The 26,924-nt window shown below is 41.0% G+C and overlaps 2 protein-coding genes across 5 annotated transcripts in view; one reads left to right on the top strand and one right to left on the bottom strand.

Moving 5' to 3' along the window:
• The first annotated feature begins 420 nt into the window (after positions 1-420).
• On the top strand, positions 421-19,406 carry afap1l1b (actin filament associated protein 1-like 1b). Of its 2 annotated transcripts, XM_005926361.3 has the most exons (19): positions 421-601; positions 7,814-7,942; positions 9,491-9,571; positions 9,698-9,783; positions 9,868-9,979; positions 10,093-10,182; positions 10,302-10,513; positions 10,752-10,931; positions 11,028-11,120; positions 11,674-11,776; positions 13,290-13,445; positions 14,027-14,241; positions 14,449-14,594; positions 14,711-14,789; positions 15,223-15,331; positions 15,437-15,604; positions 15,698-15,864; positions 16,512-16,637; positions 16,714-19,402. In XM_005926361.3, the coding sequence occupies exons 1-19, from the start codon at positions 580-582 to the stop codon at positions 16,738-16,740; spliced, it is 2,301 nt and encodes a 766-aa protein (XP_005926423.1). In that variant the 5' UTR covers positions 421-579; the 3' UTR covers positions 16,741-19,402. The 2 variants fall into 2 exon arrangements, with proteins under 2 accessions (XP_005926423.1, XP_042078227.1); XM_042222293.1 differs by lacking the exon at positions 16,512-16,637 and having other exon boundaries at positions 16,714-19,406.
• A 364-nt stretch (positions 19,407-19,770) lies between these two features.
• The window catches only part of fgf13b (fibroblast growth factor 13b), an 18,806-nt gene continuing 11,652 nt past the window's right edge, over positions 19,771-26,924 (bottom strand). For all 3 annotated transcript variants that reach the window (XM_005926364.3, XM_005926365.3, XM_005926363.2), the window contains exons 3-5: positions 25,524-25,627; positions 24,068-24,266; positions 19,771-21,668 (exon numbers count right to left, since the gene is read on the bottom strand). In XM_005926364.3, coding sequence (XP_005926426.1) covers positions 21,529-21,668; positions 24,068-24,266; positions 25,524-25,627 — 443 coding nt within the window. In that variant the 3' untranslated portion in view covers positions 19,771-21,528. The remainder of the gene's footprint in view (positions 21,669-24,067; positions 24,267-25,523; positions 25,628-26,924) is intronic.

The following is a 26,924-nucleotide window of genomic DNA, read 5'->3' as shown; positions in this document are numbered from 1 at the left end:
CTCCTGAAAATCAGGCATTGCTTAAACCTTTTCCAGAGCACTGTAGACTCAAACATGTGCATGATCCTTGAGTAAGGACCTTCTTAACGTTAAAAAATAATTCTACCTTTAATAATTATGGTTTATGATCTCTTAAAGTAAGGAAGTGCATATTTCTGGCCCCAACAGTATGCATCCCGGCCTCCAACCAGATATATTTGCTAATAAAAACCTGTTGTCTGGTTAATACTGTAGGAATTACATGATCATGTGAGTATTATGCCTTCCGTACCAAACTACTACCCCGGTATTGCCATGTTACTACCAAGCTGTAATGCTATGATGAATATTGTCACTGTGGATCTGTAACAGAACACCACCAGCACTAGGACCCAACGGGACTCTTGATGATGAACAAGCAGCCCCTACTCAAAAAGTGTAGCGGCCACTCTGACTCACTTGGCCGCACAGAGGCCGACAGACCTCCGCTGTGTGTACGGGTACAACTCTTCTCACATGAGCAGAACTTGTAACCGAAGCAACTGAGGGATTATTACTGGAAACAAATCGGGCGGCACAGACTTCAGAACATCTGAAGACATGGACTCCAAACGACAGAGTGGTAAGTAAATATCCATGTATCGCACGGTAACTGTAAATACTTTATGATAAAGCCTCCATAGGTTGGGTGGGCACCAGTGTAAATGCAAGAGCTCCTCCACAGCGAGGCCACATTCATAACCCTAAACAGAAACAACTGGTTACATTAAAAAACATTATCCACCGTATCAGATACGATATACAGTTCTTTTCCAAACAAAAGCGATGTTATGGGTGGTTTTAATACATCTGGGTTCTCGTTAAACACACGTGAATGGAGAAGCAGCATCTGTCTCAAGTTTCTCTGAGTGAGCGAGCAGAGCGACTCGCGCCTCGCTGCCGGTTGACTCCTGGGGAGTGGGGAGTGATGTCATACAGCCACGCGCCGGGTGGTGCGCTGTGTGAGTGGATGGAGGAGGTATCCTCAGGTAGAGTGATGCAATCTGATACCAACAGAAAAGTGCCCTGTTGGAAGCAGCGCTGCTGGTGGGAAGCAGCAGCAGCTGAATGGCTGCTCTGTTTCAAAACCCTTCAGGCCACTGTGTAGCAAACAGGAAGCTTCTTTACGGGAGACCAGGTGATGAAGAAGGGGCTTAATTTGAAAGATAATAAGAAAGGGGGTTCGTTTGTCACAGAGGTAACTGGTTAAATAGGCAGTTTGCATTAAACGGAAATGTAAATGGATGTCAATGGCATAGCTCAGTGCAGCTGCAGAATTAAATTCTAAGCATCTTATCTTGGAATTTGGGACTCTTATCTTATCTTATCTCATCTCATCTTAACATCCTATAACACATAACTTCCCCAGTTCACTGTATTTTTATTAAGTGTGCAGTTCATCTCTTTTTATTATAAGATTTGTGTGAATTTATTGATAATTCGTCTTTTGAAGCAGCTAAATGTAAATAAGCCAATCTTTTTTGTCTTATGGACAGGTGACAAATAAAAGGAAAGAAATAACATTGTTGGGCCACTACATGCCACAGTATGGCACTAAACTTAAATATCTCTGGATCTCTAATGGAGGTCTCTTTTCCAACTGATTCTCACTCATTTGGTGTTTTAGTGATGGTGGTGCTCACACTGTCTAACAAGCTGATCTAAAATCACAGATAGATGTTCTTCCATCTTGAGACCAGGTGATTGTGAAGGCTACAGCATACTATACACATCACTTTTTATAAATTATTAATTAAGAGATTCATTGGCCACCTGTGTCTTACGGATACGAATGTTGCTAACTAGTAAAGGCCATTCAAATCAGAAGTGATTCTTTATAGAATAAAAGCTATGTTACTCTTCCCTGTAAAAGCAGGGAACACCAACAAAGTCAGGGTTTGGATTTCTCCTTTAGATTGTCCCCTTTCTGTCTGTAAATTTGTCTGTTTGTCAGGAGGATGAAACAAAAACTATCAACCTGACTTTCATGAAAAGTTGCGCATGGATAAATTGAAGAACTGATTCAGTTTTGTTGTGCACCTGGATCACTTTCTTTTTCTTTCCTTAAAAACTGGAAAATGCTGCATTGGCCTTGGCAGACGTTGGGCTCGCTGCCCTTTTAGTTATTTTATTTACACTTTTGCTTTTCCAATGTGAAAATGTGTTGGAGGGGAAAAACATGGAGCACTCAGACACAAGCAGCAAATCCACAGCCAAATGGTTGGAGCAGCTGTACACTGCAGGAGAAAATATTCTCACAGTAAATGTGTGAATACTTGATACTGGAGATTTGGCAAAATATTGCAAGAGCTTCAGTGGCTGGGAAAAATTGGTAGATTCTGAGCTGTGGATAAAGGAGAGATTAAAGAGCTGCAAAGTTTTCTCACAACCCTATTTTAATTTAAAAAGGTAAACATACCCCTCACTGAATTTTACACTGTTTCTGCGTGCATTCTGCCTATAAGTGGTTTATTGCATTTGCACATATGATTTTCCTCAGTTTAATATATGTCACAAGCCTTGACCTCTGCCACGTTTGCCTTACAATCCCTTTTCCTCTAAGATTCATTCCAGTGCACAACACACCCCCTCGCTCCATTTTCAGAAAGTGCACAACTCCCTCTTGATTGGATTTCAAGTTGTGTTTCACACAGAAATATAACCTTCACGAATGGAAGTGAGACTGCAGCTCAAAGCCAGAATTAGCTGCGCTTCAAATCAGCTGTGATTACATTTTCTGTAACAGAAACGCAACAGAGCAGCAGGTCTGTACATGTGTCCCATGTGTGTCTGGTGTAGGTGGAAGCTAAGCTGATGTGGTGATGATAGCAGCTTCCCCCCGCCACCAAAGTGGAAAAACAGAGAATCCTGATATTTTGTCCTCATCATCACCCTGTCACTCCCCGTAAGAGCAATAAAAAATAAAACCTTTGAGTGGGTGCGTGTGTCTGTGTGTGTACGTACGCCTCAGTGTTTGCATTTGTGAAAGACAGTGATGACAGGTAGTAACAGTAAAGTGTGGACTGGTCCAGTCATTTTAAATCGTGTGCACTTGATAGGATTATTGCAGACTTAGTTCAAGAAAAGAAACAAAACTAGCTAATTTCCAGATTTCATGCCTTCACAACTCATACTAACGGTGTTCTGGCTGCTGCGTTATCTTTACAAACCATTTTCATTCCACTCTGGGCAAATAAAGAATTTCAGTATTTATAAAAGCCGTTTGTGCCCCTCTGTTTCCTGTGTTTCCACACCATTTGCTATCTGCAGAAAATGATAAGATACTAAAAGAATGCGAAAAGAATTCGTCTACTGTTTCCCCCCAGCTGTGTCTTTTTAAGTATCTTGCTATCTTTGTTGTGGACTTTTTAAAGTGTCTGACTGAACGCTAACCCCAGGCAAGCACTGACACCATCTTTTGTTGTCACGAAAATATGAATTACTGGATGCTGTGTCTCTGAAGTAGACTTTTGTCTTAGTGGGAGATGCTGGGCCTGCCAAGCCTTGAACTTTGGCCTCTGTCTGAAGAGGATGGGTGTCTGGGGAAGGGACAGAGGGAGACAGGCGAGGGAGAGGAGTTGAAGGAAAAGGATCTCAGAGGAAGGGAAAGAAAGGAGTGGCAGAGAGAATGTGCAATCTGGAGGGACCTCAGTGCTGAGGAGTGTGGGGGAGGCAGGAAGAGGACAGTTTCATACGGTTTTTGCATAGAGTATATGTCTTAAATTACCCTTGTTACACATATTAATGTCAATCAGGTAACAGAATCTATGGAAGCAAAAAGCAGTACAGTTCAGTGCATTCATATAGAGTACTTCTGAGTCATGAAGTGTTGGTAAAATTATAACATGGAGGGATATTTTGAATGGGAGAGGCAAGTGAGGATGGGTAGCCTTGGATTTATGTTAATTGGTGTGTTCGAATTATAATGGATGGGAACGAAAGCCTCAGTTTAGGAGAGCCAAAGTGTCTTTCCTGTTTTGACCTGCTGCTTATAGGTATTATGCGGCGAGAAAAGCGGCAGCAGCAGCAGTAAGTAGCAGTTGTTTTGTTCTGAGCTGCAACCAAACACACTAAATCAGTCCAAATGAGAGTCGCATGGCCCGAGTCTCATGACTGATCTTCATCAGGAAGTCTGTCTGTGGAAACACACAGAAAAAGGAACGTGAAGACGCACAAACAAACACATTCCTCTTTGTACTTTTGTGACTGTATGTTTACTCAGACGAGGAAGCGAGAGACAAATTAACAGTGAGTGTTTGTGCTTCCTCTTAGTTAAGTGAATGATTGTGTCTATCAGTGGGGAAAAAAAGGATTTGAAGAGGAAATTTGTGCCGTGTGTGTGTGTGTGTGTGTGTATGTGCTTGCATGTGTGTGGTTCTGGGTGGAGTGGGGGTGCGTGGGGCAGTGGGGGATTACAAAGATCCCTCTGTGGGTGAGACAGACCACAATCCTGCAGAACAGCTGATTCTCAGCTTCTGAACCCTCAGGTCCCTTGAGAGAGAGAGAGGAAAATAGAAGGAGAGAGAAATAAAGATACAGACTCAGAGATGAGGGGGAGAGAGAGAGCAGACTGATGTCCTTGACTGTGCGTGTCTTTGAGACCGGCAGAAAATAGATCAGAGCACTAGTCTGATTACTCGAGATCTTTGTTGATTGTTTTTTAATTGACGTTTCCTCAAGTAGAGCACAATGCATCTGCAAATTGAGCACCCATCAGATAGGAATCTTTCTATTCAGTTGGTTTGGGAGAAATGTAGAGTATGGGCAAGAGATGGAAGGAGAGCATGCAGCGAGAGAAGATGTTGGGGCAGAAACAGAAACAGCAGGACACAAAATGGGAAAGTGGGAAGAAGTGAAGGAGGTGAGGTTCATAATGCAATGGAGAGTCAAGATCAGGAAGGAGGGGAGAGAAGCTCCTGTCGACAGCAAAGACAGGAAACCACAGCTGCACTCGCACGTACACTCACTCATACACACACGCACGCACACACACAGCTGCTGGAGATACAACCCTGCATGCCCGTGGATTGAGACCGTGCAGCTGCGTTGCACCACGCCCCTCTTACACTGTGTGTTAGTTCCTGTTTTGTTTTCTCCGGGAGTCTCTGACTCCGACAATACGATTGTTTGCTCTGGTCTTGCCGAGCATTGTGGCCATCTAATTTTGGCCCTTGCGGAGACAATAGAGTATTGTCCGAGTGAGAGGGGGAGGCGGAAGAGGCTTGTGGGAGAGTCAGGGCTTTTTCGCTCACTCTCTCTGTCTTCACGTTGTGTGTGAGGAAAACAGACTGTTTTGATCTTATTTTTATTTAACCCTTGTTCCATTTCTTTTCTGGGAATGGGCAATTCATTTATTTATGTTTTTTTTAGGTGTACTTATGCCATAATAAATTGTAAACATACTAAAGCTTATTGATCTGACTAATCATTGTGAAGCATGTTCTTCTTAACAAAGCCATAAAATTAAGTGGATCAGATTGTAAAAAGGGACACGAGGCGAAAGAGTCTGCTCTTTCAAATCATTGCTGAAAAATCCTGTTGCTTTTCCAGCTTTCCAGCTATGAACTTTCTGCTTTGTATTATGAATGAAACTGAACTGTAAATTTGACAATTTTAATGCCAAAAAATACAAAATTTAAATGTTTCCACAAACTATAATCTTTCCAGTGTGGATAAAGCCACATAAAAAGCACAGGCTATTAAAACCTCCCACTGGAAACCAAAGGGACATGAAACTATTTTAGACTTGGTTGCACTTGACCTGTTCAAGTGTATGAATAATACTTCATCAAATAACAGTGGATAATATCAGAGAAGCAGTTCTAATGTCTTCAGTGTTTAATTAAAAGTCAATATCGGAAGAAAAGCTGCTTGCTCCGGGTTCAGACTAATCCTAAGATACGCCTTTCAATCTTCTTATATTTAGAAGTAAACAAGTAAATGAACTAACTTGGGGCTTCAAGCAGTTTGGTAACCATCTCCTGTCCTCTGTGGTGAAGCTATACATTTTCCTCTTCACTTTGGCTCCATTTCCTTTAGGGAAGGAAGCTTCCTCCTCCTCACCTTCTTTTTTCCCCGGCTCCCCCTCCTGCTCCTCCTCCTCCTCTTTGTTGGCTGTGAGCAGGCAGGATGTGTGAGAGTGTGTCAGGGCATTTGGAACAATGTCAAGGTCAACAAAACACACACACGGACACACACGCTTGACCCACACAGGATGTAGGAGTGAAAAGAGTAAGTTTTTCAAAGAAAGCACAAAATATCAACGTGGAAAGTCGGATTTAACGCTTAGTAGTGACACACAGAAAACTCGCTGTGTTCCCAAAAAGGCTTGCTCCGAGCGGGACAAAATCACCAGGGTGACATTAGAGGATGTTAAAAATCTTTTCCCTGTCAGCTGTTGCAGCAGCTGACAGCTGAGTTCCAAACTGACTTTATGCCACTTGTGAACTGACAGTTTGGCCTTGTGATGATCTGATGGCCATGCTGAGCACTCAGGATTTTACTTTATTGCTTTTACCTTAAACATTCTTCCCTTAGACAATATTATAGCCTTAAAAACTGCATAAAGCATTATTACCATGCAGATTGTACGCAGTTATATTTATCTATAAAATCTGACTACAGCAGCTAAAGACATAAAGGCCTAAATGTCCTCCAGTTTTCTGCTTCTGAATTCAGACAAATCTGGTTATTGTACTGCTATCCTTAAAATCGTAGAAACATGCTGTCTAACCAGATACTTTCTATCTATTGCATTACTGTGGCCTTCAGTAACACTGTGAGGCATCCTTGAGTCATTTTTGTCCAGCACATATCCTTTAGCGCACACATTAGACAAATATGTAAGAATGCTTTCTTTCATGTGCTAAATTCAATGGGAAACACCCTTTCTTAGAGTGATGCTAAAAAAAACAGTTCATACTTTTTTACTTTGTGGCTGGACTCTTGTAATTCATTATTATCAGGCTGTTTTAAAAACTCCCTAAAAAGTTTTCAGTGTTTCAAAACACTGCAGTGAGAGTACTAACAGTGAGATCATATTTCTCCCAGATTAGCTTCTCTTCATTGGCTCCCTGTTGAATTTAAACTTCGCCTCACACACAAGGTCTTGAATAATCAGGGCCGTCATATCTTAAAGACCTCACAGTACCATATGATCATAAACAGAACACTTCGCTCTGAGACTGCAGGCTTATTTGTGGTTATTAAAAGTTTCTAAAAGTAGAATGGGAGGCAGAGCTTTCAGCTGTTAGGCTGCTCTTCTGTGGACCCAGCTCCCAGTTTGTATTTAGTAGACAGACACCCTCTCTACTTTTAGGATTAGACTTAAAACTTTCCGTTTTGATAAAGCATACAGTTAGAACGATCCCTCCCTGACTTCCCATGATGCACTGAGCAGTTCTTCTCCACTTATCTCTTCTCACTCCCCATTCATTATATGGCTTTGTAAGGCATTGCACTTTGTGTTATCCCTCCCATGGTGTGTGTTTTGTCCTTGTTTCTCTGTGCCCTCCTTTTTTCTTTTTCCCCTCACCCCGTTTGTGGCTGCCTGTCCCTGAGCCTGGTTCTGCTGCAGGTTTTTTCCTGTCAAAAGAAAGTTTTCCCTTCCCGCTGTCTCCAAGTGCTTGCTCATAGGGGATCATCATATTGTTGGGGTTTTCTCTCTAATATTATGGGATCTTTACATTACAATATTTTGATGAATTGATATAAATAAAATTTAGTTGAAGTGAATAACCTGGTGGTTCTTGAAATCAGAAGAGTATTACATGATGTCTGTTTTTGTGGTTTCTAGTTGTGATGGAACGACTTGTAAATGAGTTAGGCTCTCTGCTGAAGATGTTGGACCACGAGACGGTCAGTCCTGCTACCGCTGAAAAAATGGCATCCATACGCAACATCCTGGACTCACTGCAGCTGTCAGGTACAGAATCTCCAATGTTAGGATGGCAATGTAAATAACCCAGGTCAATATTTCTTAACATGTACAGTTTCTTGTACAGCACAGGTTAATACATTTCACACAGCACAGAAATAACTTACAGTTCTTTACTTAGTCAACTGCACTAAATGACCTTTCCCAATTGTATAAATTTAGGACTTCGAAGAAGGTCCACTCGGTCCTGGCTGGTCCAGCCAGCCGTAGTCTAAGCAGTTTAAGGTCTGGCTGCAGATAGACTACATCAATAAAGTGAAAAACTCATTTGTCCAAACTTCCAATTGTTTTTAAGTCACTCACTATGATTTTGATGTTGCTGTTTGATTGATGGTTTTGTGATTTCCACTGACTGTGTAATATATTCTCCCTTGAAGATAATAAAGATCTGATCTTTCAGATAGAGCCCAGTAATAATAAAATTGCCCTTTTGTGTTACTTTTATTATTTATTTTATTTCCTGCTCTTCTGTCAGGTGCTACTGGCTTCTTATAGCATGCATAGTTCTACTGTAAGATTGGACACCTAGAGACTGAAGTTTCTGTCTTTTGGACATCTGCATTTTGGTTAGGTTTTGGTAAAACGATTTTAGGATGAAATATGACTTGCAGAAACATCAGGGCAGTATTTAAAATGGTGTTTCATTAGAAAAAAGTCATGCATTATAAACAGTTTGATTGCCAGACTTGTCTCACTAGTGCCAAGAAACACCTTCTGCACACCAGCAGGTCAGATAGAACAGCAGCATTTGATGTCCTGGCATTACAAAAATAGTAAAAGCAGCACTTTATTTCAATACAATGTAGAAATAAGAATATTCAATGTAGAAGTGTTTTTTTTATTTATTCAGGATGAATTCAGCTGAGTGTGATGGCAGCAGTTTAGCCAAAAAAAAAAAAGTCAGAAGTGTCACATCAACAGTACTACAGCATCTCTTTCTTTTTTGTCTGTTTGCAATGGTGTGACCCTACTGTGTTTAGCCAACCACACTGAAACTGCTCAACTTGAGAGAGTGCAGCAGTTGTTGTGCTACAAAATACAGCCTCTGTGACATGAAATCTTGCTGAGGTCTTTACAGACAAATCCCTTTTTATCTGGAAGCATACAGGATGTCGGGGAGGATAAAAGGATCCGTGTAAGAGGATAATGAAATGCAAAGAGGATAATGAGAACAGCAAAACATCCCGATGGTCTCAGAACACAAATATTAGACTGGACCCAGTCTGTCGTGTCCATACTCATCTTTTTTAAATAGTTGCTGTGTATTTCGCATCATTGTATCTGTTTTTTTCTGTCAAACCTTTCTGTGACCTTTCACACACATTTTCTTTGTTCTTGCTGTACAAAGATTTTCAATCTCAGTTCTGTACTCCCTGTACATAGGTCACCATAGATCTCATTTTTATTGCAGATGAAATACTATTTATACTTCATTATTCAGTCTCTATAGCCCTTCTTAATCCTGACCTAAAAGCTATAGGCTATGTAACCCTAACTCTGATCCTGGTTTTAATCCATAATTTGTCTTTTCCACAGTGAACGGCTCTGATGTCTACATGAACAGCTGTCTCTATGGCAATGGCACGAGCTTTGTAGAGTCTCTGTTTGAGGATTTTGGTTAGTAGTCCTTCAAAATACCTTCGGTTCAGTTCAGTTACAAAAAAATCCTTTCTGTATGTATTTACAATCATTATACCTCTGTTTATATAAAATTATAAAATTAATCATGATTAATCCTATCAGGCTGTGATTTGCACATGCTCAGTGCATCTCCAGTGGAGCAGAAAGAGCACAAGGATGAAGAGGAGAAGACTCATCCCAATAAATCTGTAAGTCATTCACAGAAACTACTTACCTACACCAGCCTTCCTTTTACCCCCAGTTCTGGTTCAGCAGCTACCTTTGGTTTTCAGACCCCAACTGACACACCTCCTCCTCCTCTGCCAACTACACCCCTTCCTGATGACTACTATGAAGAAGCTGTTCCTCTAGATCCCGGATCTACTCCTCAGTACTTTACCACCAGTATGAACACATGCATATACAAACGCACATGTGTGTGCGCATTCATGTATAATGGTAATCAGATCAGTACCTTTGGTTCTGCTTTCTCACATACTCTATCTATTCACCTGTAGCATCCAGGAACTCTGTGGAGGACGCCTATTATGAAGATGCTGACAATAACTACCCCACCACCAGAATGAATGGGCCTCCCAAAAGCTCCTGTGAGTCTTAATCTGACCCTTATTCATGCTAGTTTATGTCTAGTAGTAGAGCTAGGATTTTGTGAATCACAATTTGTTTTGTGGATCTTCTGTAAAACAATAATTGCTTTGTTACTCAGACAATGACTCAGATGCTCTGAGTAGTTCCTACGAGTCTTACGAAGAAGAGGAAGAGGAAGCAAAGGGCCGAGACCAACCTCAGAGATGGACAGCCGAGGAAAGAACAGATGGACCGGTTCGAGACTGCCACATCTGTGCCTTCCTACTGCGAAAGAAACGCTTTGGCCAGTGGGCTAAGCAGCTTGTTGTTGTCCGAGACAATAAACTGCAGGTAAATAGATGCTGCTGTTTATTAATGTTTATTTTATCATTCAAATCAAAGAATTGTCTTTTTCTGGTGTTATTCAAGGTAAATCCTTATTTATTTATGGTGAATCAGACAGTTGAACACACTTATTTGTAAGCCACAGTTTACACAGTTATTTTCCAGCTTATAACAGTAAGAGGCTAGGCTTACATAGATTATCTTTTACTCAAATAATGCATGTTCTTGACTTCTTCCTTCACAGTGTTTTAAAAGCATCAAAGAGAGCTCTCCCAACACAGAGCTCCCACTGAATCTTTGCAACGTCATCTATGTCCCTAAGGAAGGCCGGAAAAAGCGTCACGAGTTGCGCTTCTCATTACCTGGGGGCGAAGCGCTAGTCTTGGCAGTCCAGAGTAAAGAACAGGCCCAGCGATGGCTCAAGGTACCTTTTTTCACCTCATTAGAGGCACGGTGCTGAGACAGACGAGCAGACACAAGGCTGTGCCTGTAAATGAATGTTTTCTTTTTCTCTGTTCAGGTGGTCCACGATGTTGGCAGCCAGTGTAGCAACACTGAGGGGCTGGATGGATCAACTTCTCCAATTATACAGAGGAAGCTGGAGCTCGACAAGGTGAGTGTGCTTATCTGCGTATGTCCTTGAATGTCAGACTGTTTGTCCGCAGTGTTCTCTTTGTGGTCTTGCCACAAAGACCAAAATTTCCCACAAAACAGACTTAATGAGGAGCCCCAATGCCGGTCTAACGCTGTGCTCTTACTGTGTCTTACTATGACAAATGTAATTTGTGGCATACTGTATATATACCCCAGTTTTAACATTTCAGTGTCGCTGACATCACCCTCTTTCAGCCCACGCATGACACAACTATTCCTTTGGCTTCTAGTTTACAAGCAGTGAGTGAGGTGATTATTGCGGTTGCTGAGTTGCCTTGGTTTCAAAGAGCTTCAAGTCCTGAACAAACTGAATGCATGCTGACATGGCAGTTACACCCCACGTTGGCAGAAAGAAATAGTCATACTCCCAGAGGATACATTAATTTTTATTTATTTTTATTTTTAACATGAAAACGGAAAGACAAATGTGCCAATTTTTGCTATTCCTTGTCTCCTCTCTTCAAATGTTATAAAAGAGAGAAGTAAAAGTGTTTTGTTCCTTTTGTTGCCAGGTGCTACAGTCTGAGAGACAGGCTTCAGACTCAGACAGCGGGCCAACAGCAGACAGTCAGGCCACTGCACACGGGTCAGGACGAGACACTACTGACTCACTCAGTACGTGAACCTTCACCAGCAGTTTTTGAGATGTTTTTGTTGCAACCGACTCTTTTTTATTGTGGTTGCTTCATTGAAATAAGCTTCTTGTGTGTACACTCTCAGTAATTATAGCACAAGACATGTTATTGCAGGTTAAATCGGTGGTTATAGTGAGATTTAACGTTAGATTAGTGTCTGTGGGTAATTTCTCAGTGTTACCACAGATATATTGGGACAGTTCAACATGATTTACACTTTACATGCTCTTTAAAATCACAGCAAAGCATCTTTCTGGTCTCGTTGGCATATTTCACAGTGAAAACAAACATTTAGATAGATGGTTGTTAAAGGGTATTTAGGCACAGTTTCGCAGATGCAGCACACTGTTGATCTGTGGGGAGAGGCATAACACCTTCCTCTCACGTGTTATAAGATTAGGAGGTAAAGGATTCATTTCAGTATATTTGTAACACACATCATATACTGCATTGCTCTTCTAGCTTAATTTATGTTGCCATTTTTATGAAAAGAGAGGAACACTGTATGAGTAATACTATTCTGACTCATTCATTGATACTTTGTAGCAAATTTTAAAAAAGGTAAACTAATAACTGGCAGGGAGACGATTTTTTCCCTCCATTATTCTACATCTTTAACATAGAGAAACCAACATAGTTACAGTTTAAGAGAAATGTAAATGACTGTGATGCAACTTCTCTGTAGTAAATGATAACTGTATGTCTGTTACAAAGTTTAGTGGTTGTTGATGGGTTTTGTGTGAATAGTGTTTTACGTAGTCTAGCATCTTTTTAAACCATAAATATTTAAATAAGGGTTCTTCAAATGGTTCCTCAGTGTCTAAGAGTCCCCACTTTCAGGGTCTGGAACTCAGGTCCCCACAAGGCTACAAAAGCAAACACACACACACACACACAATATTTTTGTTTTTCTATCTACAAAATCAGGAAGGATAAACCAGGGAGATCCTTGGTGCTGGGTTAGAAAATAGGTCAAACACAGTGAAATTGGGAAACAGTTGTTTCAAATCTGTTTACGGACAAAGGAACTCTGATCCTAAAGAGACATGAGAGAGAGGGAGAGACAGGAAGTGAGGCTCGAGCAGATATGACATCCTTCCTGTCCTCTTCCTGCAATTGTCTCCCACTGACATCATCAGGAAGTAGTGTGAACAGTGCACTGCAGCACCTGGTACATTCAGAGTGAACTTGCAAACCGGCTGTCGGGGTCTGGTTGAATAAATACAAGCCATCTCTGAAATAACAAGATATTATTTCTTCAAAAGCTTCATGAGTCCTGTTTGGGTGCAGGGTCTTTTTCAAAAATGTATTTTTTCCAGAATTCAGACCTTTTACTTTATTCCAGTTTTCATCATGTTTTTGTTACATTGTAACTGATAAAATGTAAAACTTAAAAAAATAATAACAGCATGATATTTAAATGATGAGGCAACATTGTCTGTTTTACTGGCTGGATGTTATAAAGTTCAACTTCAGGATGTGTTTGACTTCAGACAGGGGGAAGCGTGGAGCATTTTCAGAGCTGACCGGGTCGATGAGCCGAGCAGCTGGGAGGAAAATCAATCGGATCATCACCTTTTCCAAGCGGAAACCTCCTTTACCAGGAGAGTCTCCTTTGTCTTCTGGCCAGCATGACAACCCCCGCTCTGGTGAGAAGACCTGATGAATACTTTGTTGAATGGCTGGTTAGTTAGAGAATCATCTAAGTGGCTGATTGATGTTTAGATTGTTTTCCATTAGCATTTGTAATTTGACATCAGTGTCAAAGAGTGTTAAAGGACAAATTAATGCTGATGATGCACAATTCAGAACAATAAAAATGCCTTTTAGGAAAAAAACTTATAACTGTAGAGATGTAAAAGTTATTGTACATATTCTTCCTATAATACACCAAATATTTGTCCACGAATTCCTCCTCCATGATCAGGAGCTAAACAATTATAATCTGCTGTAATGGGCACAAGTAGATATTAAGTCCCTGAAGTTTTTATTCCATATCTGTTGTTATGACATCATCAGTTTGCCTAGCCAACACCTAACAACAAGCTAAAATGACTCATTTTTAGCATTCATGCAAATATAACAACTTATAAAAACATCATATCATTTTAATTTCATGATAATAACATCTAATTTAGATCCAGAAACCGAACGTCACATCAAACAGTGTTGGGTACATTATATGACAATGAATAAAATGTAAATACGTTCTTTTTAACACACTCATCAGGATATCTGAGCGTGTGTCTGAGCGGCTCTTGGAGGGAGCGGTGGTGCGTGCTCCGGGGTGGAAGTTTGTACCTGCAGAAGGACCCTGGGGACCAGCGACCCCCAATCATTGTGGTGCCACTCAAGGGGGCAGAGGTGATGCCAGGCGGGCTTGGACCTAAACATCCGTTCTCTTTCCGCATCCTACAGGGAGGCAACGAGCTGGCAGCTCTGGAGGTGAAGCAGGAGATCTTGAATCATTTTATCCAGCACAGGAGATTTAATGTGTATACAGACTGATTTTATTTGTGCCACTTGGTTACATCACTGTTGATATAGCTGAGAGGTATCATCAGTGTGCGCACAGGCATGCCACACCTTACATTTTTCTGCTCATGGACTAACAAATGTGCATGTGTCTGTCCGTGTTTGTGTGTCATTCAGGCCAGCTGCTCTGAGGATCTTGGCCGCTGGCTTGGAGTTTTATTTGCAGAGACCGGCAGCAGCACTCTCCCTGAAGAGCTGCACTATGATTACATCGATGTGGACACACTTACTGACATACGGCATGCTGCCAGACACTCCTTCTTGTGAGTCAACAGTATGCGTTTTTGTGCATATGTTTACCCAACAGTCTTTTATTACAGCTTTTATTTTGAAATACTCATTTTTATATTCATATATCTTCCTCTTCTTTTTCTCCCAGGTGGGCTACAACAGCTAACTCCTCCAGTAGTGCTTCAATAGACTCCAGAACTTACGATGAGGTCTATGAAAGTGTTGCGGTGAGAAAACTTTATTTTTCTTTAATTCTAAGCAAGTGATGAGATACAAAAACCTTTATATTGAACACAGCAGACACAGAGATGTTTAAATCTGCTTCTACTCTCTTTCTCTCCTCACTGATCCTCTCCTCTCTCTTACATTCATTCATTGAAATTTATTGCAAATTTGCAGAATACAAACACCATTTTTTTGTAACTTAGGATTTTAATACCATTCTGTGTTGAGCTTCACTGGAGCCCTAGTGAAACTACTAATAAGATTTTGGATAATAGATTAACAAAATATGTTTTCTTTTTTCTTTTTTAATCCGATCTTTAAAAAGCTTATATTTATCAGTCATATAAACATATAGTATTTATAGTATTTTCATTTTCCTTAAAGTTCCTCTATTACATTTTGTTAATTAGAATTCATTAAATTATTCTGTTGCAGGAAGTGGATGTGGAGAGCAGAGGAGGCCAGGTGAGACGTCACGCTTCGTTCTCCAGCAGGGACTCTGAGAAAACTGAACAACAAGCTGCCATTAAGAGACATGCCTCCAGTGAGTCTCGGTTAATTTCATAATTCATTAGACTGTCTCCATGAAAGTGATTTGGGTTCAAATGTGGCCAAATCTGTCTTCATTTCCTTCTTTTTCACATCGTAGATGTGAATCAGTATGGGCGGTATGGGAAGACACGGGCAGAGGAGGATGCCAGGCGGTACCTGAGAGAGAAAGAGGAGTTGGAGAAGCAGAAGGAGGACCTCAGAAATGCACTGATTTCCCTGCGCAAGGAGAAAAGGCAGTTGAAGGAGGAGGGGAAGAGCGGCACAGGTCAGAGACGAATCACACACACAGCGCTTGTTCGGTCGTAGGCTTCATAGCGGTCCTAATTATGAGTGTGTGTGTGGGTGTGCGTGTGTTCAGGTAATAGTGTGGAAAAGCAGTTAGCTGAGCTGGAAACACTGTGCAAACAGAAGGAGGAGGAACGGGTGGAGCTGGAGCTGAGACTGACAGAGGTCAAAGAAAACCTGAAGAAGTCACTGGCTAGAGGGGCACTGGGTCCACCTACTGATACCAAGATCAACGTCAAGGTAGGCAGCAAACACACACATCTGTTTACAGCTGGAACTGAAGCTCTCCTTAGAAAACTCTTAATGAATGTACTTTAAAATATATACAAACGCTCTTATAAGAGTTCTTTACATACATACATTTAAATGCAGTCGTGAGGTTTTTTGTTTAGGATGGAGGTAAAAAGATGATACTAAAAATACATCAATATCAACGGCTGCTAAAAGTTCATATGAGCTTCAGTGAAGATTTACGGTTGATTTTTGTCCAGAACATGAGCTGAGGGATTTCTCATATGAACAGCTGGGACTGTATTAAGACAAATCCTTTAAATCAGTGTGCAGTGTCTGTTACCAGACAAGTCATTTATTTGACCATATGGCCCTTATTTATTTGACTTTTATTTTATCAGGCTTTATATGTTTGTTTGCTAACATATGTTTCTCATTTTAGACATTTATAATGAGTTTCTGTGTTTTCTTGTTTTGGTGTTTCTCTCTTCATTCTTTCTGTGTTCTTGTATGCTTGTTTTAGTAATCCATCTGCTTTTGACTGGAAGAACTTTTGGTCTTCTTGTGTTGTTTTTAAAGTAACATCACTGGGCTCAAATAAGTGAAATCAAACTTTTACTGTTTTTTGGGGGGGTTGCCTGTGTGTTCGTGCGTAGGCGCAGGGCAGTAAGGTTGAAAAGGTTTACATGGAGACTGTGCCTGTCAACGCGGCATCTGAGCTTCGAAAGCGGCCTCCGTCTCTTTACGCCTCCTCCAAGGGGAATGTGATGCAGAAGGCAAAGGTAGAGTGCGCGTGTGTTTGTGTGTGCGAGGACCAAAAACTGCTTGACTCACATGCTCCCGTTTTACTGTTTCCAGGAGTGGGAGTCAAAGAAGGGGACATAGAGTGATCATAAACAGATCGACAGATGGAGACGAGGACGTTTGAAAGGAAAACGCAAGAAGAGCAAGAAAACTGGCACTGAAGAGAGAAAGGATGGACTCGGAGGCATTGCGCTCTCATTTCATCTAAAGGAAAAGTACAGGCAGCGTGATGCTGCACCAGCTACTGTAAATACGACATGCTCAGCTGATACATCAGTACCGTGTTAATGTGGATCACTATGAACGTGATGTGTACGTGTTGGTGTGAGTTTGCATGCGTGTTTACATTTGCACAGGGCTGCAGAAAGTTAAAAAAAAAAAAAAGGAAAGTGTAGCAAAGGGAGAGTGTAGTTCTTCAACACTGTGAGTTCAGCGTTACAGGCAAGACGTTTAGCTACACCCACTGGTTTGTATTATTTTTATACTTGATACTTGGAAATGAAAAATGAAAAACCCGGTTAAAGAAAATTTTTTAGTTATAATCTTAAATTATCATTATTAGTAAGAGAAGTACAGAATCTCATATCTTAATTGTGTATTTATACGTTTAATAAAAAATATCGAGTAGACACTGTTCCTAAAACCAATGAATAAATGTTTGTTGTTGCAATGTGAAACAATTGGTTTTAACCTTTATATGACTCTTATTTTTCACATTTGACTTTTGCACTTTATCTTGTTGTATTTTGTGATTGCATAAATGTGTCCTCGGCCCCTCTCAGCTGAATCATTTGAAGATAAATGCCTGTGTCTGCTTTACCTGCCCTTCACTGAGAAACGAACACACGCAAATGTTGGAGTAAATAATTTTATAAAGAATATATGTGTTTGGGACTGTTTATTTTATGTCCCCCGTGTCTATTTTCCCTCATTTCTTTAGACTTTTAAGATTCTTTACCAGAGTTTCTTTTATTGCTGCCTCTCATCCACCCCCAAGATGAGTTACCAATAATAGCAACAGAGCTCTGAAATAGAAGCACCACCTAGTGGTCAAATAAAATACCACTTTTGTTTTAATGTTCTTGTTTTGCTTCCAAAGGCAAGTTGAAGTTAATTATGCTAAGTTCAACATTAAAATAAGTCAATACTTAAGGTTTTTTCTCTCCTATAAGAGCTTAAGGAGCTCCTTAATGTGAAGATAACTACAGTCAAAGCTACTATGTGAGAGGGCAGTGGTTCAATGCCCAGCTCCTCCAGCTTGCATGTTGTTGAGGTCTCCATGGACAGTTTACGGAACCCAATACTGTAGCTGACCTCACTGATTGTGAGACAGTGAGAAAGTGTTTAAAGGCTTATGGGTTGGAGTTGAACGTTAGGTGAGTGTGAATAAAACAGCGTTATAATTCTTTCTCTTCGTCTGCTATAAGGCAATAAATGTCATTTCTGTTCATGGTACAACTCATAAAAAACGTTTTCATGCATGAAAAACACAAATTCACTTTATCCAGAATCCTGTTTGGATCCTACAGTGATTAACTTAAGTGTTTTATGCATATGTTCAGTGCAGCACCATGCGGTTTTCGATCATCATCATTCACGTGCTCTGTTAAACTCCAAATGTCTGAATAACAAGCATGGCTTCTTTGAGCCTTCAGATAAAGTGGTTTGCGTGTTTTTAATATCTGTATCAAACATACAGTCACGGTAAAAAGAGAGTGCACCCTCTGCCGATTCTTTGTTTTACATCATTTGATCAGGGCATAACTAAATATATTGATCTGGTCTTCACCAGTTCTTAAGATTAAGTTAATACAACCTCAGATGAAGAAAAGCAATGCATAATACATTATTTATTTAAGCACGCCCATGATTCTTAAGCTAGTAGAACCACTTTTATCAGCTATAATTTGAAGTACCTTGAAATAATCATTTGTATGACTTCATCAGTCTCTCACATCTTTGTGGGAGAATTTTTGCCCGCTTTTCTTTACAGCGTTGTTTCAGTTGTTTGAGGGTAGCAGTCGGGTTGAGGTCACTGTGCTTGGCAGTCAGTACGAGGAGTTTGTGCTGATATTCCGTGGTTGGTTTTTGTCCATATGCCCAAAGAACATCGTTCCAGACGTCTTGTGGTTTGTTCAGAAACAGCTTTGCAAACCTAAGACGTGCTACTATGTTGATTTTAAAGAGAAGAGGCTTTCTCCTAAAGCACGCCTTCCAGAAAAAGAATAAACTTATTCAGCCTTTTTCTAATTGTATTTATTTGCTGGGTAGTCCACTTCTGGGAACATCGGCCACTGTCTCAATTGTTTACACTTTGGAAGGGCAAATTGGAAAATCTGCCAAACTGATTGGCGGCAACAATTGCTTTTCTACAATCAGTGCTGATGTCGTTCCTCATTGGCGTCGTGTGAATGCTCCAGACCAGCAAACTGCCAAAACTTGCTTTTATAGATGTTCTCACACTTGGTTGGTTATCAGTATCAATCAAGTGTTTTTGATTAGCAGCATCTACTTCTTACCATCTTAATCCCTGTGGAACCAGTAAAGGTGGTAGCTTTCACACATTGCTTTTGTTTTGGCTTAATCTTCGTTAAATAAATAATGACACACTCTTTTGTATATTTATAAGACCTGCCAAGGACCAGATGATTTTTATTATTTGATATGCAAAACATTAGAATTGAAAAGTGGCTGCACTTCTTTTTTTACCATGACCGTATTATCCATTGTAAATTACTACAAAGTTAAGACAATGTAAAATAAATATTTTACTTTATTAAGAGTCATTTCCCTTCATTCATATGTCAAAATTAAATATGCTGTGCTTCTTCTGTAAGCATTTAGCATTGCCACTCCTTTCTATAAATGAGTACACTCGATTTTACACCATTATTCATCATTTAGCATTTAACAGTGTTAATGAAGGAGCAGGTCACCACTTTATAATAACAAGCAAAAACATGAAGAGCCATGCTTAACTCATCATGACTGCAACATCTGGAATTAAACATAATAAACATGTGCAAATTTGGTTTTAGAGCCCACCCTGTAAACTGCAGACGACTATGAACATGATTAATTTAATATATCCTAATTCACGATGAATGACATACATGTGGCATTAATTAACGCCCCGCTTCATGCAAGAGCTGTTTTATTTATGTACTCCTGATAATTCATGAGGGTTTGCATAATTATTTAATGAGCTTTTACCATGATTAGTTGGTGAGGTTTTACATTAATTATTATTTTTCATGCCTGAAGTCTTACATTAATCCGCGAGGTTGTATTCACAGACCCCCGTTATGGAGTGCTAGCAAATCAGCACTGTTACACTCGGTAATCCACACAAGCCACTATCAACACGTTTTCATAGGGACTAATTCATCTTCCGCCTTTGGTGGTGGTAAAACCGTCGACGCTGGGCATGAAACCAAAACTATCAGCAGCCCGCTGGAGCAATAGAATAAAAATATGTCTTATGTAATAAGAAAAAGAAATGTGAGCGCTGCCTTGACTGTTGATAAAATTCAAATATTATAAGCCAAACTTCAAACATTTGAAACAGACATGACATCAGCCAGGTGCAAAATGCTTGAATAAATACACAAGGGAGACAGTTCACTTCCTTAGAAAGAGTTTATTTAGTGCATTTCTAGTTTGTCCACAGCAGGAACCAAAATATTAAGTTAATCTGTGCTGTTCACCAAAGTTCTGGTCCAACACCATTGGTCCGCCCGTGTTCTGGTGCAATACTATTGGTCCAGTAGTGTTCTAACACCCTCACATTAGTTCACTAGTGTTCTGGTATCACACTATTGGCTCACTAGTGTTCTCTTATGGTCAGGAACACGTAAGACCAGGAGAGAGGGGGGAAAAGAAAAAGGACCTTCAGCATGCTGCTACTGAGCAGAGGTCCACAAGCTTCCATGCAACAACAAACAAACAAACGGCAAGGGACAACAACGACGAACGGAAAGAGAAACGACAGCATTGCTTGTAAGAAGTAAGCATGGAAGCATATACAGTAAACCTTACAGTAACCTGCTCAAGCCCTCGGGGGGTTTGTCCAATATACAACAGATCTTAAAAAGGTAAAATCCCAACCCCCACCCTCAAGACACATGCGTGCACACACACACACACACACACTTTCTCTCCCACACAAACACACACACACAGCACGCCTATCGCAAGCACAGCATGTACTCAATCTCTCTCTCTCTCGCTCTCTCTCACACATGCACAGGCACACCTGCATGCAAACAAATGATAAGTCCTTATAAGTGTACAAGGAATATGTTTGTCAGTTTTAAAAATATGACTTAAACCCATGAGCTCTGTGTAAACATAGCGTACGGTAGATTAGATAAAGACTTCCTTCCATTGTAACTCCCTGTAACTTTCCAGCCGCGTGCCATTTCGTAGTAATAACCTAGTGGGTTAATACTTGTACTCTTTGGTTCTCTGTAACAGTCTGTTTATCTGACTGCGTGACTGACTGTCTGACTTCCTCTGTCCCCTCTTCTCTATCGCTCCCTCGCTTGATCCAACTGTTCACGATACAGCAGGAGGACCCGTCCGAGGGAAGAGAGTCGCAGGTCCCGTCCCTCTGCACACCAGGGGCAGCAGAGCCAGACGGATTGATTGTCCTTGATTTATTTACATCACAGTCAGTCACAGTGGGCTCCGTTTAGTGGAAGAACACGTCCCCGTCCTCCTTCTTTTTCTCCCACCCCTCACCAGTCTGATGTGTGGGCATGTCGGCCTGAGATCTGTGCGTGTATGTGTGCGTCTGCATGGGAGTGTGTCTGAGTGTGCATGTGTATGTGCATGTGTATGTGTGGTACGGTGTGAGGGGTCGGGGGGCTAGGATAAGTCGTTGTTGCTGGGTGTCTTCCCGCCGCCATTAAGTAGGGCCGAAGCGCTGCGGCTCTTGGTCGGTGTGCCGCTGCCTGAACGGGAGAGTTCTGTCAAGTCATGGAGGGAGGGCTCCCTGTACATGGCCACTACACCCCCCCACACACACACACATGCAGACAGACACACAAGACAAGACAAGACAAGAATCATTAATTCAGTTATTGCCACTGGTCTTTGTCACATGGGTGTAGTCTGCACAGCTTTGTTCAGTCAGTTCCTCTGCACCTGGGAGATTCAGTTTCCACAGACTAATTAATTCTGATTTTAAGACGCTATTTTATCATCAGAGAGAAATTTAAAGACTGTAACACTCCATAAATGGGTAAATTCTAATCTTAATTTCAATAACTGGCAAAAAGAATAAAAAGTTAACTAAGAGTTCAGGTTTTTTTTCCTTTTTCCTCACTTTCATATAATGCCTGATGGCTTCTGGTCACTGACATATTAGCCTTTAGGCTGGAAGCCTGTTACCAAACAGTTGCCACACACTGAACACATCCATTAGCTGCATTAGCAGCGTTATATGGAGTCGTGTTCATGTCCGTTTGATGAATGTAACTCCAATATTCATTCCCTTTTCAGCTTTGTTTTGCCCTCCGCTAAGTCTCCGGGGAAATATGTGTCTCTTCTTGTATCTGCTGTTCGCTGCCGGTCAGATGGTGTACAGTGCATTTTACTGCTCTTTCAATGGAAACAGCTATCTAATGCATCCAGAAGTGGTGATACTAAATGGTCAGAAATGCTGCAGCAGAGTCAGATAACCAATCTCTGTGGATCCATTATCACCCTGCTATGCAGAAATATTGATTATTTCCTCTTTTCCTATTTTCCTGGTATTTTCTTGTTTTTCTGGATGACCGGCACTGGTAAATCAAACCCGAGAATTGGGTCGCCTAACACTATCATATCTGGTGGCCAGGAATGTAATTATTGATGTTTTCCCCCTCCTCGAGAGTATTTGGGCATTAACTTTCCTTTTATGCCATTTAAGACTCAATTATTGTTTTTATTCATGAGTACCCAATCTGCATTTACATTTCAATGTTTATCTTCTGGCGCTGGCATTGTTTTCAGTGTGCTTTCACTCTAGCCTGTAAATCTGTAAAGCTTCTATATATTACCATCTACAATGACCTTCCTTGTATAGAATCCAGTTAAATCTTTTATAAACTAACAAGACACAAAATCAGTTTTAAAAACGATAAGACCTTCAAGCAAAGAGTGCAAATAGCAGATGGGTTCTAAGTTAGTCCAGGAAGGCAGATATTTTCCATAGGTCAGGGGTCCTCTGAATTTTTGGAATCCTAAATCTTCTATAGGGGAGAAAGCTTTCCAAGAGCGGCCCCAAGCTCTTAATCAATGAAGCCTTAGTACAGTTTGCTCTCTTAGATGCTATCACAACTTCATTTGTTTAACCTAACATATACTTGTGACGTAATACATCACAGCCATAGTTTCTAGAGCCCTGAAATTGCGAGGGTCAGGGGTAACGGACACACCGTGTTTGCTTTGCTGGTGTAAATGGTACCTGCACAGTTTTATACTTCATCATTTATGAGCATGACTCACTTTAATAGCGAGTGCTATAGGTTCGCTGAGATTCTGCTTTTGTTTTCACTAAGCTGCCAAACTCACCCCGAGGTGCTCAAAACCATTTTCACAATTAGCTGTCTATTTTGTTCTACATGAACACACGGGGGTTATAAGCTCATCTATAGCCTTTTCCCAGTGTTAACACCGATCGCTGCATATTTAGTCATTAATATTTAAACAGCCCCTCTGGACATGTTTTAAACGTAAAAAAAATTGCTACTCTATTTTTTTTCTTAAAACGATTTTCTTTTTCAACACACATCTTAATTTAACTTCTTTCCTCCCTCACTGACAAACTCAGAATATATGAATATGTAAATACTGCAAGTTTCATTGGAAAGCAGGCCTACTCTGCTGATTTCCAGACTCATGTTTTTCATTCTTGGACTCTACTTGAGTACCTCTGCATGATTTACAGTTCAAAGACATTCTTGTTTATCTTATGATAGGCCTTTCTGCATCCACTATCTGAAACAAACCACCCCTCACCCAGGAAGACCACCCTCCCTTTAAGCCAGCTTTCTTCTGATTGGCTGCGTCTCTTAAACACAGCTTTTCTCTTCTCAGTTTGAAACCTACAGTAAGCCTTGAACTCGTACTTGTGCACATGCTGAGCTTCTTATTTAAAGTTTTGACTATAAAAAGATGTGTAGGGTCTGACTTTCGAGCTGAGAGAAATGCGAAGGTGAATGCAAAGACATCCTTTTAATGATGCAAAATGATGACGAAAATCCAAGTGAAGCAACAACAAGCAAACAGTCTTTGATGTTTTCTTGGGTTTTTTTAAACATGCGACAGGAATTTCAAAATAAACGCTTCATTTTACATTTAAACTTTTACGTGTTCTGAGTTATTAAGTTGGTATTTAAATCAGTAAGGCTATCAGTCCTACCTTTGAGTGGCTTCGGTATGAAGTGTGCAGCAGGCTTGTTCTTCTTGACATGATTCCCCTTCATGATTCCACCCTCCTTGTTAAGCCCCAGGTACCAAGCCCGGCCCGATGCCTGCTGCCGGTAGAGCATGGAGGAGTAGGTGACATAGTAGTTCTCGAACACCGACTCCTTGAATTTACACTCCGGGGTAAAATGCTCCTGTGAGAAAAATGTGATAGAAATGAGAACAAATCCTACACGAAAGAAGACGAGAAGGTGATAAAGCAAACGTGGCGAGAGTGGAGTGTTAGCTGCTGGCGGCGACTCCATTAAAAAGCGTTCAGTCATTCCACCATATAGTCATCAGTGTATTCATCCATCAGCTGGTCTGCTCTTTGAATCATTATCTCGGCCAGGCTGTATCCTCCGAGAACAAACTGCACCAACTTAGGACAGCTGACATTTGCATTTCCTTATTCCTGCGTCTCCATAGCAACCGGCTACTCCCTTGAATACCAACCAGCCCACTGAGAGAACGGTGGTGCCCAGAGAGAAAGCTGTTTCTCTGCGATATCCATTAATCTTAAGTAAATTTTGATGAAGTTTCAGCATGCATGATCTTGAAATAGATTAAGCAGGAAAACATAAAGAAATATGACCCGGGCACAGAAATATTGCGCAGCTGTATTCTGCATTTAATATTAGGTGAGAAGATGGAACGAGCGATATCAGTGCTGTGACTGAAGCCCTCGCAATAACAACATGATGGACCAGATATTGTGGCGGCATACGTGTCTGCACAGGCGTAGCAGCGTGGCTCTTATTACATCGGGGTCTGTGCCATTCTTCTATTTCCTCTTTGTTAGTTTTCTATCTGCTGGTCTCACAGTTTTGTTCAGATTGCTGTTATTTTTGTTGATTCTGTTGTTGTTATTGCTTCCACACCACCCACCATCAGAGCTGTGCAGCTAAAGTGAGGCACTTAATGCACTGCACTGCAGCCAGCACTACCTTCTGACCTGTCTGAGAAAATGTAGGCACAGTAGCGTTGGAGAGGAGGAGGGGGGGGGGGGTGTACGTGTGTTTTGAGTGGGAAAAGACATGAAAACAAATTTTGGGAGCTGTGTGTGTAAACAGACACAAAGTAATCTTCCTATCACAGAATCACTGAAGGGAGATAAACAAAAGGAGGCTGGGGGATGATCTGAAATCAATCCTGAGAAGCCACAATATCAGGAGACAGATAAGGGAGGCTCAGACACTGGATTATAACACCCCGTGGCAGCTGACTCACAAAGCAACACTGTAGTTAAAGTATTGATGTGATGATGTGATGACAATGAGTCTGCTCACGGTGAAAGCTTCTGCTTCATTACTCAACCTGACCCAAAGAGCAGGTTTGAGTCTGTAGCATTAATGACGCTGGTTGTGATGTTATGTGTGTGTGTGTGTGTATGTGTGTCTGTGGCGACCTACAGAGGTGTAGAGAAAGCCTTCGTTGTTCATTGCCAGGTAGAGTTTGGTCTGGACACCCTGGATGGCCACCACACGAAGCCCCACTGGGATCAGGTTGAACACAGCTGCAAATGCACACGCAAAGCCACGCGCACAACACAAAGCAATCAAACAAGCATTCACACAGCGAACACAGAGGGAAACAGAGGAAAGTACTCATCAATATCAATGGCATGATGACACCTCCATTTTGCCACAGAGAAGCTATTTTAGAAGGTTGGGCGCTGAGGAGGCTGAACTACGCTTACAATTTAGCTCCTGGTATTAAGCATGGGATAAAATTATCACAAGGCGAGCAGCAGAGCAAGTTTTGGTAAACATTTGATAGTGCAAGGACATGCTTCAACAGAAAAGCCAGAGAGCCAGTAATCAGCGCAATTTCATCTGTCATACAAATGAAAAATGTTCCTGCTAGAGCTGCACTTAATGATCACTTTCAGCTATTTTTTCTACTCAATCACTCATTTAGTCTATAAAATGTCAGATGGTAGTTAAAAGTACCCATTACAGTTTTCCCCACACAGAAGGCGATGCCTTCAAATTTCTGTTTGATTAACACTCCAAAAGCCCTCGAAATATATTCACTTTACACCGATGTGAATCGGAAGAAAAGCGGCAAATCTTGCAGTTAAGAAGCTGCAATCAGGAAATGTTTGACGATTTGCTGGAGAAGTGGTCCTCCGTCGCCGAATGTTTTGAGCATGCAGAGTAAACAGTGCATTCCCGAGCTTCTTTAACGCCACAAATTCAATGAGCTCTGTCTGTTTGTGAATTTTTACAGCATGATTTATAAGCATAAGCTACCCGAGTAAAACTAAGCTGTCTGGGCTCTTCAACACATTACAGCAAATGTGACATTAAATCGCAGACTGTCAGATTTCATTTGAATGCATTTCCAGCCAAACTGGATGAGCACTTAAAGGCTCCATGATGGTAGCAACATAGCAACGTAAAGATTAGACCGAACCATAGCTCTGTGAGTCAGGACCCTTGTTTAATCATCATCATTTTTAGTCAATACTGTTCTTTACAATAACTGTGCATAATATATGAAGACGTGGTTTACAGGGATTATGTATTCAAACGCATTTACGGGTGACTGATTTAATGTGGGTAGGCGTTTACATGATGTATACACCATGTAATCATCTCATTAAAGAGTGTGATTCCTCTGTAGTCGTTCTGCATGCAGACAACAGTTGGTGGCCTGAGAAGTAGCAGAGATTAATGTGAGATGCTGGCAACACCAACTGTGCATAAGGAGAGTGATTGCAGTCTGAACCACAACAACAGAATTGAATTAGCCGTATCAATCAAACATTGCACTGTGTGTGTGTGTGTGTGTGTGTGTGTGTGTGTGTG

This window comes from Haplochromis burtoni, unplaced genomic scaffold, assembly GCF_018398535.1.
Source record: "Haplochromis burtoni strain Fernald_Lab_line unplaced genomic scaffold, NCSU_Asbu1 Contig_83, whole genome shotgun sequence".
Classification (NCBI taxonomy): Eukaryota; Metazoa; Chordata; class Actinopteri; order Cichliformes; family Cichlidae; genus Haplochromis; species Haplochromis burtoni.
Note: the sequence above shows the minus strand (reverse complement) of the source record. Positions and strands in the feature narration are given on the sequence as shown.

What these genes read in the sequence shown, in the direction of transcription:
- afap1l1b (XM_005926361.3), top strand. Translation starts at nt 580, where the DNA reads ATGGACTCCAAACGACAGAGTG. An exon ending in GCATGACAACCCCCGCTCTG is followed by an intron (nt 13,446 to 14,026) that starts GTGAGAAGACCT and finishes CACACTCATCAG; the next exon opens with GATATCTGAGCGTGTGTCTG. An exon ending in ACGAGCTGGCAGCTCTGGAG is followed by an intron (nt 14,242 to 14,448) that starts GTGAAGCAGGAG and finishes TGTGTCATTCAG; the next exon opens with GCCAGCTGCTCTGAGGATCT.